The sequence below is a fragment of the Ictalurus punctatus genome, chromosome 14, assembly GCF_001660625.3.
Source record: "Ictalurus punctatus breed USDA103 chromosome 14, Coco_2.0, whole genome shotgun sequence".
NCBI classification, from domain to species: Eukaryota; Metazoa; Chordata; class Actinopteri; order Siluriformes; family Ictaluridae; genus Ictalurus; species Ictalurus punctatus.
This window is the reverse complement of record NC_030429.2, coordinates 9,286,164-9,305,027: the sequence shown is the minus strand read 5'-3', so window position 1 is coordinate 9,305,027 and position 18,864 is coordinate 9,286,164. Positions and strand designations below refer to the sequence as shown.

General features: G+C 40.2%; 3 protein-coding genes across 28 annotated transcripts in view; all 3 read right to left on the bottom strand.

The window, feature by feature from the left end:
* The window catches only part of LOC108274931 (protocadherin gamma-A11), a 97,679-nt gene that overhangs the window by 32,565 nt on the left and 46,250 nt on the right, over positions 1–18,864 (bottom strand). For 2 of the 26 annotated variants that reach the window (XM_053685599.1, XM_053685603.1), the window contains exon 1: positions 14,699–18,463. The exons of 20 other annotated variants lie outside the window; for them this stretch is intronic. In XM_053685599.1, coding sequence (XP_053541574.1) covers positions 14,699–17,137 — 2,439 coding nt within the window. In that variant the 5' untranslated portion in view covers positions 17,138–18,463. 4 more of the 26 variants (XM_053685595.1, XM_053685601.1, XM_047160102.2 and 1 more) reach the window with 2 other exon arrangements.
* LOC128634903 (putative protocadherin beta-18) lies at positions 6,268–9,131 on the bottom strand. Its single transcript, XM_053685612.1, has one exon. It carries the CDS (start codon positions 9,128–9,130, stop codon positions 6,626–6,628), a length of 2,505 nt encoding a protein of 834 aa, XP_053541587.1. The 5' UTR covers position 9,131; the 3' UTR covers positions 6,268–6,625.
* On the bottom strand, positions 9,808–13,483 carry LOC128634904 (putative protocadherin beta-18). Its single transcript, XM_053685613.1, has one exon. The coding sequence runs from the start codon at positions 12,310–12,312 to the stop codon at positions 9,808–9,810; it is 2,505 nt and encodes an 834-aa protein (XP_053541588.1). The 5' UTR covers positions 12,313–13,483.

The window sequence follows — 18,864 nt, the reverse complement described above, 5'->3', positions numbered from 1 at the left end:
AGGGGTTTGATAGTGGCAATTTGGCTGTGCTGGCGTTTGTACTCTCGACGTCTAATCAGCAAGCCAAAGCCTTTAACAACTGAACCACCACTGCATCAATATAATGCCCATATGTAAGATATACAAATGTATGAGAAAATACATATGTAAGAGCATGCACAGTACAAATGTAAAGTATAAATGTATGTTTTCATCGAATGTACAACCTCTTAAATACTTTAAGCGAAAAAATCTGTAAGGTATTAAAATTGCTATTATTGTTGTCAATTCTATTGAAGCAGAATAATTGTCCAAAGCTAGTCCGCTCGTTTAAACAACAGACAGACATGCAGTCTTCATCATGAAGATCTCACCTGGTTCTCAGTTTGTCCATGCAGAAGAGTCTGAGTTCCATTTGCGTCCAGGCTAATCACACTCTGACTATACGGTCTGACATACTTCATATCACTTTTTCGGGAATCAGCAGTTCCACACATTTCATAATTAAATGCTTGTTTTAAAGTGCCCGTGCCGCCTAGGTCTGCGTAAAGGGGTGGATAATACGGAATAACTGGCAGATTGGCACCGGACTTATAAAACATCCGCTCACGTCTCCATCTGTAGCATTTCACTGACAGTATAGCTATGATGGACACGATGAAGAGAAAGGAAACTACAGCCAAGGCCAGGACTAGATAAAATGTCAGGTTGTCGTTGTATTCCTTGTCGTGTGTAAAGTCAGTGAACTCGGAGAGCACTTCAGGGAAAGTGTCCGCCACCGCCACGTTAACATTGACTGTAGCTGAACGAGAGGGCTGTCCGTTGTCCTCCACTACAACAGTGAGCTTCTGTTTCACAGCATCTTTATCAGTGACTTGACGCACAGTTCTTATTTCGCCATTCTGTAAGCCCACTTCAAACAGCGCCCTGTCTGCCGCTTTCTGCAGTTTATATGAGAGCCAGGCATTCTGTCCAGAGTCCACATCCACAGCCACCACTTTCGTGACAAGATAGCCCACATCTGCTGAACGAGGCACCATTTCAGCCACCACAGAGCCACCAGTTTGTACTGGATACAGAATCTGAGGCGCGTTGTCATTCTGGTCCTGAATAATAATTTTCACACTCACGTTGCTACTGAGAGGCGGGTTGCCTCCATCCTGAGCTTTTACGCGAATATTGAACTCTTTTGTTTGCTCGAAATCAAAAGATCGGATAGCAAGAATCTCTCCGCTGTCTGCGTTAACTGAAATATAAGACGAAGCAGAAACTCCGTTCACAGAAAGATCTTCTAAAAAATAAGAAATGCGAGCATTATTACCAGAGTCTCTGTCAGTTGCTGTCACCGCAAATATAGACACTCCAGGTGAATTATTTTCCATCACATAAGCGGTGTATGAGTGACGCTGGAAAACAGGGGCGTTGTCGTTCACATCAGATATTTTAAGCCTCAGTGTTTTATTTGTAGATAAAGATGGAGATCCTTCATCTACAGCTGTGATCGTTATATTGTATTCAGAAAACATCTCACGGTCTAAAATACGGTCAGTAACTAAACTGTAGAAATTAGAGGATGTCGCTTTGATGCGAAATGGCAGATCTGAATTAAGTGTACATCTAATCTCTCCGTTTTTCTCGGAGTCTAGGTCTTTGATATTTAGCATTGATATAACAGAGCCCGGGACAGAGTCCTCCGGAATCAAGTTAGAAAATGAAATAACACTGATAACAGGGAAATTGTCATTAACATCAATAATTTCAATCATTACTTTACTGCTATCAGCTTGTGCGCCCTTATCCACCGCCTCGACATTCAATTCGTACTGTTTAGATTTTTCAAAATCTAAGGAACCTTTTACTTTTATTTTTCCATTATCCGAATCAATGCTGAACAAATCCATGGCCTCTTTTCCGGTGCTTTGTGAAAATGAATAGGTAACCTCGCTATTAGATCCTTTGTCATTGTCAGTAGCACTGACTGTCACTACTAAACTATCCTTCGGAATATTTTCTGGCAAAGACACTCGGTATATTGGCTGACTGAACACAGGAGAATTGTCGTTTGCATCAAGAACAGTGACAGTTATCTTAACTGTTCCAGATTTCTGAGGAGATCCTCCATCAAATGCTGTCAAAATTAACTGATGCTCTTCCTGAAGCTCTCTGTCTAACGGAGTTTTTAAAACCATCTCAACATATTTGGTACCGTCAGTACGAGTTAATTCTTTTAAACTGAAATGATCCGTGGGATTAAGGGTGTATCTCTGCAGTGTATTCAGTCCAACATCGGGATCATGCGCACTGTCTAACGAAAATCGTGCACCAGGGGCAACAGATTCCGGGATTTCAATACTGATTTCTTTCCTGTCAAAAGCAGGAGCATGATCATTGATATCCAATATTTCCACATCAACTCGATGGAGCTCCATTGGATTATCTAGAATAATCTGAAAATGTAAAGAGCATGGAGACACTTGAGCGCACAGCTCCTCTCTATCTATCCTCTCTCTCACTATCAGAGTGCCTTTATCCACATTCAGACCGATGTACTCACGACTGTCCTCCGTAAAGATCCGCGCTCGCCCAGATTTCAGTCTCTTTACATCCAAACCGAGATCCTGAACGATATTTCCCACCACTGATCCCTTGTTCATCTCCTCGGGAATAGAATAACGGACCTGCCCGTGCGCAACGGCCATGACAAAAGCAAATCCGACCAGAAGCATTGTCAGCCATGATGAAACGCGGACAGAAGAGCCAGTTATCTGGGCATCGAGGGAGTAAAAACCAACCATTTTATAAATATTCCAAAACAGGCAGGATTAAGACATTTATAATCGGACATAAATTTAAAAAATGAAATATATTCCTGAAGTGCTGAAAGGCAATGCTTCCGCGATGTTCTTTTTGACCAACAGAAAGTCCAAAGTGAAGAGAAATCCTGTCTGCACACAGTCGTAACACAGAGGAGGATCTAAAAATCAGCATTTAAAACCTGCACACGCTGACCAACAGCGTCACTCAGAGCATTAGCAAATTATTACAACTAATCAGAGTATAAAGTACATAAGAAATTGTACATACTTATTAAAACTTACGGATCATTTTAGAGGAGATGTTTTTTTTTTTACCTGAATAAAACTGAAAATGAATAGGCTATTTCTATTGTTCCTCAAAAACTATAAAAAATTATTAAATCACTTATATTTCAGTACAGCTCTTCTAAGGACTCCTTAAATAGTTAGAGAAATCCTGACTCGAATATTTATTTGTTTAATTTCCCTAGCAACAAATCCAACCCTTGCTTTTCAAATAAGACTGTTGTCTACATTAAATCATTATTTAAATATATACCAATCTGTAGAGATAAAACAGCAATTGACCATTGCTCAAAGACAGTCTATAATAATGCCACCTGGAACCGGTCTTTTTTTTCTTTTTTTCTTCCCAAAATAGAGAATCGTTCAGAAATTTTCTTTAAAACATTGATAACGAGTACTGGAAAGATCCACTGCAGTAAGAGTTCTCACCTGATCATGGTCGTCACTAGTTTTCATTTTTTGCGCATGCGTAAGAGTCTGAGTTCCACTATTGTCCAGACTAATGATGCTCTCAGTAGGAGGTCTGGCGTATTTCAGATCACTCTTTCTAGAGTCAGTGGTTCTGTAAGCTTCATAATTGTACATATGCTGTAAAGTTCCTGTTCCCCCGACGTCTGCATAAAGGGGTGGATAATATGGAATAACTGGTAGATTGGCGCCGGATTTATAAAACATCCGCTCACGTCTCCATCTGTAGCATTTCACTGACAGTATAGCTATGATGGACACGATGAAGAGAAAAGAAACTACAGCCAAGGCCAGGACTAGATAAAATGTCAGGTTGTCGTTGTATTCCTTGTCGTGTGTAAAGTCCGTGAACTCGGAGAGCACTTCAGGGAAAGTGTCCGCCACCGCCACGTTAACATTGACTGTAGCTGAACGAGAGGGCTGTCCGTTGTCCTCCACTACAACAGTGAGCTTCTGTTTCACAGCATCTTTATCGGTGACTTGACGCACAGTTCTTATTTCTCCATTCTGTAAGCCCACTTCAAACAGCGCCCTGTCTGCCGCTTTCTGCAGTTTATATGAGAGCCAGGCATTCTGTCCAGAGTCCACATCCACAGCCACCACTTTCGTGACAAGATAGCCCACATCTGCTGAACGAGGCACCATTTCAGCCACCACGGAGCCACCAGTTTGTACTGGATACAGAATCTGAGGCGCGTTGTCATTCTGGTCCTGAATAATAATTTTCACACTCACGTTGCTACTGAGAGGCGGGTTGCCTCCATCCTGCGCTTTTACGCGAATATTGAACTCTTTTGTTTGCTCGAAATCAAAAGATCGAATAGCAAGAATCTCTCCGCTGTCTGCGTTAACTGAAATATAAGACGAAGCAGAAACTCCGTTCACAGAAAGATCTTCTAAAAAATAAGAAATGCGCGCATTATTACCAGAGTCTCTGTCAGTTGCTGTCACCGCAAATATAGACACTCCAGGTGAATTATTTTCCATCACATAAGCGGTGTATGAGTGACGCTGGAAAACAGGGGCGTTGTCGTTCACATCAGATATTTTAAGCCTCAGTGTTTTATTTGTAGATAAAGATGGAGATCCTTCATCTACAGCTGTGATCGTTATATTGTATTCAGAAAACATCTCACGGTCTAAAATACGGTCAGTAACTAAACTGTAGAAATTAGAGGATGTCGCTTTGATGCGAAATGGCAGATCTGAATTCACTGAGCATTTAATTTGGCCGTTTTTCCCAGAGTCTATGTCTTTAATATTTAGCAGTGCTACAACAGAATCCAGGACTGAATCTTCTGGGATTGGGTTGGAAAATGAGATAACACTGATAACAGGGAAATTGTCATTAACATCAGTAATTTCAATTAGCACCTTACTGGTATCAATTAATCCGCCATTATCAATTGCCTCGACATCTATTTCGTACTGTTTGGATTTTTCAAAATCCAAGAAACCTTTCAATTTAATTTCACCACTGTCTGAATCAATGCTGAACAAATCAATGGCCTCTTTTCCGGTGCTTTGTGAAAATGAATAGGTAACCTCACCATAAGATCCTTTGTCCAGGTCAGTTGCACTGACTGTCACTACTAAACTATCCTTCGGAATATTTTCTGGCAAAGACACTCGGTATATTGGCTGACTGAACACAGGAGAATTGTCGTTTGCATCAAGAACAGTGACAGTTATCTTAACTGTTCCAGATTTCTGAGGAGATCCTCCATCAAATGCTGTCAAAATTAATTGATGCTCTTCCTGATGCTCTCTGTCTAACGGTGTTTTTAAAACCATCGCAACATATTTGCTGCCATCGTTACGAAATAATTCCTTCAAAGTGAAATGATCCGTGGGATTAAGGGTGTATCTCTGCAGTGTATTCAGCCCAACATCGGGATCATGCGCATTGTCTAACGAAAACCTTGAACCCGAGGCAATAGATTCCCTTATTTCAATACTAATTTCTTTTCTATCGAAAGCAGGAGCATGATCATTGATATCCAATATTTCAACATCAACTCGATGGAGCTCCACTGGATTATCTAGAATAATCTGAAAATGTAAAGAGCATGGAGACACTTGAGCGCACAGCTCCTCTCTATCTATCCTCTCTCTCACTATCAGAGTGCCTTTATCCACATTCAGACCGATGTACTCACGACTGTCCTCCGTAAAGATCCGCGCTCGGCCAGATTTCAGTCTCTTTACATCCAAACCGAGATCCTGAACGATATTTCCCACCACTGATCCCTTGTTCATCTCCTCGGGAATAGAATAACGGACTTGCCCGTGCGCAACGGCCATGACAAAAGCAAATCCGACCAGAAGCATTGTCAGCCATGATGAAACGCGGACAGAAGAGCCAGTTATCTGGGCATCGAGGGAGTAAAAACCAACCATTTTATAAATATTCCAAAACAGGCAGGATTAAGACATTTATAATCGGACATAAATTTAAAAAATGAAATATATTCCTGAAGTGCTGAAAGGCAATGCTTCCGCGATGTTCTTTTTGACCAACAGAAAGTCCAAAGTGAAGAGAAATCCTGTCTGCACACAGTCGTAACACAGAGGAGGATCTAAAAATCAGCATTTAAAATCTGCACACGCTGACCAACAGCGTCACTCAGAGCATTAGCAAATTATTACAACTAATCAGAGTATAAAGTACATAAGAAATTGTACATACTTATTAAATCTTACGGATCATTTTAGAGGAGATGTTTGTTTTTTTTTACCTGAATAAAACTGAAAATGAATAGGCTATTTCTATTGTTCCTCAAAAACTATTCCATAAAAATTATTAAATCACTTATATTTCAGTACAGCTCTTCTAAGGACTCTTTAAATAGTTAGAGAAATCCTGACTCGAATATTTATTTGTTTAATTTCCCTAGCAACAAATCCAACCCTTGCTTTTCAAATAAGATTGTTGTCTACATTAAATCATTATTTAAATATATACCAATCTGTAGAGATAAAACAGCAATTGACCATTGCTCAAAGACAGTCTATAATAATGCCACCTGGAACCGGTCTTTTTTTTTATTTTTTTATTTTCCAAAATAGAGAATCGTTCAGAAATTTTCTTTAAAAAATCGATAACGAGTACTGGAAGGATCCACTGCAGTAAGAGTTCTCACCTGATCATGGTCGTCACTAGTTTTCATTTTTTGCGCATGCGTAAGAGTCTGAGTTCCACTGCTGTCCAGACTAATGATGCTCTCAGTAGGAGGTCTGTCGTATTTCAGATCACTCTTTCTAGAGTCAGTGGTTCTGTAAGCTTCATAATTGTACATATGCTGTAAAGTTCCTGTTCCCCCGACGTCTGCGTAAAGGGGTGGATAATACGGAATAACTGGCAGATTGGCGCCGGATTTATAAAACATCCGCTCACGTCTCCATCTGTAGCATTTCACTGACAGTATAGCTATGATGGACACGATGAAGAGAAAAGAAACTACAGCCAAGGCCAGGACTAGATAAAATGTCAGGTTGTCGTTGTATTCCTTGTCGTGCGTAAAGTCAGTGAACTCGGAGAGCACTTCAGGGAAAGTGTCCGCCACCGCCACGTTAACATTGACTGTAGCTGAACGAGAGGGCTGTCCGTTGTCCTCCACTACAACAGTGAGCTTCTGTTTCACAGCGTCTTTATCGGTGACTTGACGCACAGTTCTTATTTCTCCATTCTGTAAGCCCACTTCAAACAGCGCCCTGTCTGTCGCTTTCTGCAGTTTATATGAGAGCCAGGCATTCTGTCCAGAGTCCACATCCACAGCCACCACTTTAGTGACAAGATAGCCCACATCTGCTGAACGAGGCACCATTTCAGCCACCACAGAGCCACCAGTTTGTACTGGATACAGAATCTGAGGCGCGTTGTCATTCTGGTCCTGAATAATAATTTTCACACTCACGTTGCTACTGAGAGGCGGGTTGCCTCCGTCCTGCGCTTTTACGCGAATATTGAACTCTTTTGTTTGCTCGAAATCAAAAGATCGGATAGCAAGAATCTCTCCGCTGTCTGCGTTAACTGAAATATAAGACGAAGCAGAAACTCCGTTCACAGAAAGATCTTCTAAAAAATAAGAAATGCGCGCATTATTACCAGAGTCTCTGTCAGTTGCTGTCACCGCAAATATAGACACTCCAGGTGAATTATTTTCCATCACATAAGCGGTGTATGAGTGACGCTGGAAAACAGGGGCGTTGTCGTTCACATCAGATATTTTAAGCCTCAGTGTTTTGTTTGTAGATAAAGATGGAGATCCTTCATCTGCAGCTGTGATCATTATATTGTATTCAGAAAACTTCTCACGGTCTAAAATACGGTCAGTAACTAAACTGTAGAAATTAGAGGATGTCGATTTGATGCGAAATGGCAGATCTGAATTAATTGTGCATTTAATTTGTCCGTTTTTCCCGGAGTCTATGTCTTTAATATTCAGCATTCCTACAACAGAATCCAGGACTGAATCTTCTGGGATTGGGTTGGAAAATGAGATAACACTGATAACAGGGGAATTGTCATTAACATCTGTAATTTCAATTAGCACCTTACTGCTATCAATTAATCCGCCATTATCAATTGCCTCGACATCTATTTCGTACTGTTTGGATTTTTCAAAATCCAAGAAACCTTTCAATTTAATTTCACCACTGTCTGAATCAATGCTGAACAAATCCATGGCCTCTTTTCCGGTGCTTTGTGAAAATGAATAGGTAACCTCGCTATTAGATCCTTTGTCATTGTCAGTAGCACTGACTGTCACTACTAAACTATCCTTCGGAATATTTTCTGACAAAGACACTCGGTATATTGGCTGACTGAACACAGGAGAATTGTCGTTTGCATCAAGAACAGTGACAGTTATCTTAACTGTTCCAGATTTCTGAGGAGATCCACCATCAAATGCTGTCAAAATTAACTGATGCTCTTCCTGAAGCTCTCTGTCTAACGGAGTTTTTAAAACCATCGCAACATATTTGCTGCCATCGTTACGAAATAATTCCTTCAAAGTGAAATGATCCATTGGATTAAGAGTGTATTTTTGCAGTGTATTCAGCCCAACATCGGGATCATGCGCACTGTCTAACGAAAACCGCGAACCGGGGGCTGCAGTTTCCGATATTTCAACACTGATTTCTCTTTTGTCAAAAGCAGGAGCATGATCATTGATATCCAATATTTCCACATCAACTCGATGGAGCTCCACAGGATTATCTAGAATAATCTGAAAATGTAAAGAGCATGGGGACACTTGAGCGCACAGCTCCTCTCTATCTATCCTCTCTCTCACTATCAGAGTGCCTTTATCCACATTCAGACCGATGTACTCACGACTGTCCTCCGTAAAGATCCGCGCTCGGCCAGATTTCAGTCTCTTTACATCCAAACCGAGATCCTGAACGATATTTCCCACCACCGATCCCTTGTTCATCTCCTCGGGAATAGAATAACGGACCTGCCCGTGCGCAACGGCCACGACAAAAGCAAATCCGACCAGAAGCATTGTCAGCCATGATGAAACGCGGACAGAAGAGCCAGTTATCTGGGCATCGAGGGAGTAAAAACCAACCATTTTATAAATATTCCAAAACAGGCAGGATTAAGACATTTATAATCGGACATAAATTTAAAAAATGAAATATATTCCTGAAGTGCTGAAAGGCAATGCTTCCGCGATGTTCTTTTTGACCAACAGAAAGTCCAAAGTGAAGAGAAATCCTGTCTGCACACAGTCGTAACACAGAGGAGGATCTAAAAATCAGCATTTAAAATCTGCACACGCTGACCAACAGCGTCACTCAGAGCATTAGCAAATTATTACAACTAATCAGAGTATAAAGTACATAAGAAATTGTACATACTTATTAAATCTTACGGATCATTTTAGAGGAGATGTTTGTTTTTTTTTACCTGAATAAAACTGAAAATGAATAGGCTATTTCTATTGTTCCTCAAAAACTATTCCATAAAAATTATTAAATCACTTATATTTCAGTACAGCTCTTCTAAGGACTCTTTAAATAGTTAGAGAAATCCTGACTCGAATATTTATTTGTTTAATTTCCCTAGCAACAAATCCAACCCTTGCTTTTCAAATAAGATTGTTGTCTACATTAAATCATTATTTAAATATATACCAATCTGTAGAGATAAAACAGCAATTGACCATTGCTCAAAGACAGTCTATAATAATGCCACCTGGAACCGGTCTTTTTTTTTATTTTTTTATTTTCCAAAATAGAGAATCGTTCAGAAATTTTCTTTAAAAAATCGATAACGAGTACTGGAAGGATCCACTGCAGTAAGAGTTCTCACCTGATCATGGTCGTCACTAGTTTTCATTTTTTGCGCATGCGTAAGAGTCTGAGTTCCACTGCTGTCCAGACTAATGATGCTCTCAGTAGGAGGTCTGTCGTATTTCAGATCACTCTTTCTAGAGTCAGTGGTTCTGTAAGCTTCATAATTGTACATATGCTGTAAAGTTCCTGTTCCCCCGACGTCTGCGTAAAGGGGTGGATAATACGGAATAACTGGCAGATTGGCGCCGGATTTATAAAACATCCGCTCACGTCTCCATCTGTAGCATTTCACTGACAGTATAGCTATGATGGACACGATGAAGAGAAAAGAAACTACAGCCAAGGCCAGGACTAGATAAAATGTCAGGTTGTCGTTGTATTCCTTGTCGTGCGTAAAGTCAGTGAACTCGGAGAGCACTTCAGGGAAAGTGTCCGCCACCGCCACGTTAACATTGACTGTAGCTGAACGAGAGGGCTGTCCGTTGTCCTCCACTACAACAGTGAGCTTCTGTTTCACAGCGTCTTTATCGGTGACTTGACGCACAGTTCTTATTTCTCCATTCTGTAAGCCCACTTCAAACAGCGCCCTGTCTGCCGCTTTCTGCAGTTTATATGAGAGCCAGGCATTCTGTCCAGAGTCCACATCCACAGCCACCACTTTAGTGACAAGATAGCCCACATCTGCTGAACGAGGCACCATTTCAGCCACCACAGAGCCACCAGTTTGTACTGGATACAGAATCTGAGGCGCGTTGTCGTTCTGGTCCTGAATAATAATTTTCACACTCACGTTGCTACTGAGAGGCGGGTTGCCTCCGTCCTGCGCTTTTACGCGAATATTGAACTCTTTTGTTTGCTCGAAATCAAAAGATCGGATAGCAAGAATCTCTCCGCTGTCTGCGTTAACTGAAATATAAGACGAAGCAGAAACTCCGTTCACAGAAAGATCTTCTAAAAAATAAGAAATGCGCGCATTATTACCAGAGTCTCTGTCAGTTGCTGTCACCGCAAATATAGACACTCCAGGTGAATTATTTTCCATCACATAAGCGGTGTATGAGTGACGCTGGAAAACAGGGGCGTTGTCGTTCACATCAGATATTTTAAGCCTCAGTGTTTTATTTGTAGATAAAGATGGAGATCCTTCATCTGTAGCTGTGATCGTTATATTGTATTCAGAAAATATTTCACGGTCTAAAATACGGTAAGTAACTAAACTATAGAAATTAGAGGATGTAGATTTGATGCGAAATGGCAGATCTGAATTAATTGTGCATTTAATTTGGCCATTTTTACCAGAGTCTATATCTTTTATATTCAACATCGCTACAACCTTCTCCTGGGTGGAATCTTCAGGAATCGAGTTGGAAAATGAGATAACATTGATAACAGGAGAATTGTCATTAACATCAATAATTTCAATTAGCACCTTACTGGTATCAGTTTGTCCACCTTCATCTATCGCTTCCACGTTTAATTCATATTCTTTGGATTTTTCAAAGTCTATGACACCTTTCACTTTTATTTTTCCATTATCTGAATCAATGCTGAACAAATCCATGGCCTCTTTTCCGGTGCTTTGTGAAAATGAATAGGTAACCTCACTATTAGATCCTTTGTCCAGGTCAGTAGCACTGACTGTCACTACTAAACTATCTTTCGGAACATTTTCTGGCAAAGACACTCGGTATATTGGCTGACTGAACACAGGAGAATTGTCGTTTGCATCAAGAACAGTGACAGTTATCTTAACTGTTCCAGATTTCTGAGGAGATCCTCCATCAAATGCTGTCAAAATTAATTTATGCTCCTCTTGTTGCTCTCTGTCTAAAGGAGTTTTTAATATCATCTCAACATATTTGCTGCCATCGTTACGAGATAATTCTTTCAATGTGAAATGATCCGTGGGATTAAGGGTGTATCTCTGCAGTGTATTCAGTCCAACATCGGGATCATGCGCACTGTCTAACGAAAACCTTGAACCCGAGGCAATAGATTCCCTTATTTCAATACTAATTTCTTTTCTATCGAAAGCAGGAGCATGATCATTGATATCCAATATTTCCACATCAACTCGGTGCAGTTCCACTGGATTATCTAGAATAATCTGAAAATGTAAAGAGCATGGAGACACTTGAGCGCACAGCTCCTCTCTATCTATCCTCTCTCTCACTATCAGAGTGCCTTTATCCACATTTAGACCGATGTACTCACGACTGTCCTCCGTAAAGATCCGCGCTCGTCCAGATTTCAGTCTCTTTACATCCAAACCGAGATCCTGAACGATATTTCCCACCACTGATCCCTTGTTCATCTCCTCGGGAATAGAATAACGGACCTGCCCGTGCGCAACGGCCATGACAAAAGCAAATCCGACCAGAAGCATTGTCAGCCATGATGAAACGCGGACAGGAGAGCCACTTATCCGGGCATCGAGGGAACAAAGGACTCCCATATTATAACCACTGTAAGCTACACACGATTCAGATACGTTATAATAGTGTTAAAAACCTAATAATGAAAGGCAGTCCTTCATTGATGGTTGTTGTGTCGAAAGACCGCACCAAGTGAAGAGAAATCCCAATTTGCATGAAATTACTTTCTAGAGGAGGATCTAAAATGAGCATCTAAAACTGCACACCTTAACCAACAGCGTCACGCAGAGCACCAAAAACATATTACACCTGATAACAGAAGCCAGATATCCTTAGATAGATAGATAGATAGATAGATAGATAGATAGATAGATAGATAAAATTGTGAATTTGTGACGATTATGTTATTGGTTAGTGGGGTTTGTGGGGAAAAAAAGAGCAAAATGTATTTCCAAAAAACATGTAAACGTTGGTGGTCAGCATTAGATCATGAAAGGCAAGGAAACTAAGTAAACAGATAAAGAAAACTTCTCTGTCCTGGGATGTTCCCTGGACTATTTGGAGGTGGTTGTGGAAAGATGAAGAGTAACTAAACTGTTATCCATTCTGGACAATGTATTACATCCTCTCCACTCCCTATTGGTCAAAGAGCAGAGCACTTTCAGTAAGACTCATTCAGCTTCACTGTAGCAAGGAACGCTACAAGAGGCCATTTTTACCACCACCGATCACGCTGTACAACAATTCCTCAGTGTGCCAGGACATTATAGTGCATTAGAGGCCATTCCTAGTATAAGCTCATTGTACATATGCTACATTTTGCACTGGGTTGTATTCTTACCGCTTACTGCATAATATTACTGTTACACAACTGTTGATCACAGATACTTTGCTGCCCATACGTGGTTCCACCTGCTGATTTTCACTGTGTGCTCCATACATTACACTAATCATTCACCTTCCTGGGGGTTAATACTCCACTACTGAACTGATGCTTTCACTTTCACATAGAGGACTTGTTTATATAAACCTATATTCACTTTGTACACAACGCATTTTTTTGTATAATTTATACTAAATACGCTTATGTTTTGTTTTTATTGTTCTGAATACTATTTCTTGCATATTCTTCTTTTTGGATTGCCGCAGTCATCTGTGAATTTCCTTCTGGGATTAATAAAGTGACATATCTTCTCTCTCTCTCTCTCTCTCTCTCTCTCTCTCTCTCTCTCTCTCTCTCTCTCTCTCTCTCTCTTTCTCTCTCTCTCTCTCCATCTATCAATCTATACATCTGTCCAGCTATCCCAAACCCCCTCAAAGAGCAATTAGTTAAAACAGTTATAATTAAAAGTATGATGGATAATAAGAGACAAACATGAACATGTGAAATCGTTTAAACCCTATTATACATACTTGAAACGTTTAGGGTTTTTGAGTCAAAGAATTTGGCTTTCACCCTGACATACTCAAGCACATGGTAACACTGCTGCACTGGCACAAACAGAAGATGTTGCATTAACCTATTTGCGGTTGCATCGTAAAGCAGATCTTGCACGCTAGAATGTCAGAAGGGTACTAGTTAACAAAATGCGTTTACATGATACCACCTCAAAAAAGTAATGTGTAAATCTTGATAATACCAAAACGAAACACAAAACTGTCTTTATAGTAATTAAACAAACAAAAGCGTATCTTGTTGCAAATTATATACGACTTCCAGTGACCTCGCTAGACCAATTTACCCCCCCCCCCCCCAATATTCAGTAGTCCTCCCTAAGCAAATCAATATATCAGCGAATATATTTTATTTTTGATTTCATCCTTTTTTTAATCAACGGTTCGATTCCAACACGTCTAAAGCCAGGGCATTAGGACCTGGGGGAGGCTGCTGAACGCCCGACACACCTGGACTTGTAGCTCGACTTCGTCCAGCATGTATACACTTTGATCGAGCTGTTCTGTTGGTCAGCGAATGATCCACACAGACACCGTTTACTGTTAAAATATTTTACGTTGGTTTTATTAATTTTGTTGAACATTATCACGGTTAAAGTTCGGCTGCTCACTTACACACACTTGCTGCAGACTCACACACAGGCAGCGACAGCGCAGAACTACGCGGTCACGCACCCCTCCTGGTCTTAAAGGGAAATACTCCCAGATCATTACAGGAGGTGACGCGCAACACAAATTTTGGGGGGAGTATGCCCAGAGCCCCCTAAAAGAGGCTTAGCCCCCTCACCCTCATTAATAAATCTTTAGTCACGTCCCTGTCCACTTCTAACAAGATAGTAATATGAAACAGCAAAATTGCATTTTGTATTTAAAAAGTGTGTGTGTATATATATATATATATATATATATATATATATATATATATATATATATATATATATATATATATATTTCAGTTATCAGAAAGCTGCATATCTCTGTGCGTAGACCTGTTCTTAGTGTAGCTCTCACCTGATCATAGTGATCACCAACTTTCTCCCTTTGCGCATGCGCGATGGTCTGGGTTCCACTATTGTCCAGACTAATGATGCTCTCAGTAGGAGGTCTGTCGTATTTCAGATCACTCTTTCTAGAGTCAGTGGTTCTGTAAGCTTCATAATTGTACATATGCTGTAAAGTTCCTGTTCCCCCGACGTCTGCGTAAAGAGGTGGATAATACGGAATAACTGGCAGATTGGCTGCAGATTTATAAAACATCCGCTCACGTCTCCATCTGTAGCATTTCACTGACAGTATAGCTATGATGGACACGATGAAGAGAAAAGAAACTACAGCCAAGGCCAGGACTAGATAAAATGTCAGGTTGTCGTTGTATTCCTTGTCGTGTGTAAAGTCAGTGAACTCGGAGAGCACTTCAGGGAAAGTGTCCGCCACCGCCACGTTAACATTGACTGTAGCTGAACGAGAGGGCTGTCCGTTGTCCTCCACTACAACAGTGAGCTTCTGTTTCACAGCATCTTTATCGGTGACTTGACGCACGGTTCTTATTTCTCCATTCTGTAAGCCCACTTCAAACAGCGCCCTGTCTGCCGCTTTCTGTAGTTTATATGAGAGCCAGGCATTCTGTCCAGAGTCCACATCCACAGCCACCACTTTAGTGACAAGATAGCCCACATCTGCTGAACGAGGCACCATTTCAGCCACCACAGAGCCACCAGTTTGTACTGGATACAGAATCTGAGGCGCGTTGTCATTCTGGTCCTGAATAATAATTTTCACACTCACGTTGCTACTGAGAGGCGGGTTGCCTCCATCCTGCGCTTTTACGCGAATATTGAACTCTTTTGTTTGCTCGAAATCAAAAGATCGAATAGCAAGAATCTCTCCGCTGTCTGCGTTAACTGAAATATAAGACGAAGCAGAAACTCCGTTCACAGAAAGATCTTCTAAAAAATAAGAAATGCGCGCATTATTACCAGAGTCTCTGTCAGTTGCTGTCACCGCAAATATAGACACTCCAGGTGAATTATTTTCCATCACATAAGCGGTGTATGAGTGGCGCTGGAAAACAGGGGCGTTGTCGTTCACATCAGATATTTTAAGCCTCAGTGTTTTGTTTGTAGATAAAGATGGAGATCCTTCATCTGCAGCTGTGATCGTTATATTGTATTCAGAAAATATTTCACGGTCTAAAATACGGTCAGTAACTAAACTATAGAAATTAGAGGATGTCGCTTTGATGCGAAATGGCAGATCTGAGTTCACTGTGCATTTAATTTGACCGTTTTTCCCGGAGTCTATGTCTTTAATATTCAACATCGCAACAGCCGAATCAGGAGCGGAATCTTCAGGGATCAGGTTGGAAAATGAGATAACACTGATAACAGGAGGATTGTCGTTTACATCTGTAATTTCAACAAGCATTTTACTGGTGCCTGTTAGTCCGCCCTTATCCATGGCCTTAATATCCAGTTCATGGTGCTTGGACTTTTCAAAGTCAAGGGAAGATTTAACCTTTATTTCCCCAGTGTCCGAATTAATGGTAAACAAATCCATGGCCTCCTTTCCGGTGCTTTGCGAAAATGAATAGATAACTTCGCTATTGGATCCTTTGTCCTTGTCAGTAGCACTGACTGTCACTACTAAACTATCCTTCGGAATATTTTCTGACAAAGACACTCGGTATATTGGCTGACTGAACACAGGAGAATTGTCGTTTACATCAAGAACAGTGACAGTTATCTTAACTGTTCCAGATTTCTGAGGAGATCCACCATCAAATGCTGTCAAAATTAATTTATGCTCCTCTTGTTGCTCTCTGTCTAAATAAGTTTTTAAAACCATCTCCACATATTTGCTGCCATCACTCCGGGATAATTCTTTTAAACTGAAATGATCCGTGGGATTAAGGGTGTATTTCTGCAGTGCATTCAGCCCAACATCGGGATCATGCGCACTATCTAACGAAAAGAGTGACTCGATGGCAGCAGATTCCGGGATCTCAATACTGATTTCTTTTCTGTCAAAAGCAGGAGCATGATCATTGATATCCAGTATTTCCACGTCAATTCTATGTAATTCCATTGGATTATCTAGAATAATCTGAAAATGTAAAGAGCATGGAGACACTTGAGCGCACAGCTCCTCTCTATCTATCCTCTCTCTCACTATCAGAGTGCCTTTATCCACATTCAGACCGATGTACTCACGACTGTCCTCCGTAAAGATCCGCGCTCGGCCAGATTTCAGTCTCTTTACATCCAAACCGAGATCCTGAACGATATTTCCCACCACCGATCCCTTATTCATTTCCTCTGGAATAGAATAACGGACTTGCCCGTGCGCAACGGCCATGACAAAAGCAAATCCAACCAGAAGCATTGTCAGCCATGTCGAATCGCGGACAGAAGAGCCACTTATCCGGGCATAGAGGGAACAAAGAAAACCCATATTATAAATACTGTAAGCTACACACGATTCGGAAACCTTAAACTAGTCTAAAAAACCAAGAAATATTTATAGGCAATACTTCATCGATGGTTGTTGTATCGAAAGACTGGACCAACTGAAGAGGAATCCCCCCTCTGTATGAAATTAGAATACAGGGGAGGACCTAAAAATCAGCATCTAAAAACTGCACACCCTAACCAACAGCGTCACTCAGAGCACCAAAGACATATTACGCCTACTAATAAGCCAGATATAGATAGATAGATAGATAGATAGATAGATAGATAGATAGATAGATAATTAAAAGTGTGAATTCATAAAAAAATTAGGTCATTGGCTGGCTGGTAGGGTTTGCTAAAAAAAAGAGCCAAATATATTTTCAAACAACATACCTCAGATGTAAATGTATAAAATAAGCAGTAGAAAATCCTACTGCAAAATGGGTCAAAATCTGTCAAAACAAAATAGTATTTTATATTTTCAAAATTCAAAAACACATTATGCAAAGAGATTGTTAATTATAATTAAGCTGCCTACATATTTAGGGGGAAAAGCTCAAATTACTAATATTCTTTGGTTTGTCCCTCTGCAGAAACCTTTAGATGTCCTATGGCGAACAACACATTCTTACCCTAACACAAAGGTTTCCAAGTAGAACCTCTTTAGGAACATGAAAACCCTTTAAAAGTTGAGCTGGTTGACACCTACAAATACCTTGTCTTTGGCATGACAGCAGGGTGAATTGAAAAGTCAGCATGGAGGTTGTGTACAGTAAGGCAAACTAACCAAACTATAATCAATCTTGGACAATGTGTCACATCCTCTCCACAACCGCTGGTCAAACAGCTGAGCACCTTCAGTAAAGACTCATTCAGGTCCACTGTAGCAAGAAACATTACAAGAGGTCATGCTTACCATCAGCAACATTCGTCACTGTGCCAGAACATTATGGTGCATTAGAGTCCATTCCTAGAATAACCTCATAGTAAGTATGCTTCATTTTGCATTGGATTGCATTCTGGTTACTGCATTGATGCTACTCATAATATTACTGCACAAATGTGGATGCTTGGTTGATCACAGCTACTTTGCTGCACAACTGTAGTTCCATACCTGCTGTTTTGGACTGTTTGCTCCATACATTACACTAATCACTCATCTTGCTTGGGGTTAATACTTCAGTAGTTCACTTACATGTGAGCATATACTGTAAGTCTATATTGTCTTTATATACTATACTATATTTTATAATTCATACTAAATATGTGTATGCTTATTATTCTGAATACTCTTGCTTACACACTGTACTCTTTGGATTGCTGCTGTAATCTGTGAATTTCCCTCTGGGATTAATAAAGTGATCGATCTGTCTGTCTGTCTTTCTATATATATATATATATATATATATATATATATATATATATATATATATATATATATATATATATATATATAAACAACGGTCAACGAACAATTGGTTCTAACAGTATTATCAATAATAAGAGACAAAATTGAAAATGTAAAATCCTTTAAACCGCATCTACATCTACATCGGTGAAACATTTACAGTTTTTGAGTCAACAATTTTGGCTTTCAATCAAGTATAACACTGCCGCACTGGCACGAACAGAAGCTGCTGCATTTAATAATTACCCTATTTGCTGTTGCATCGTAAAGCATATCTGGTACGCTAGAATAGCAAAAGGGTATTAGTTTACAAAAATTTT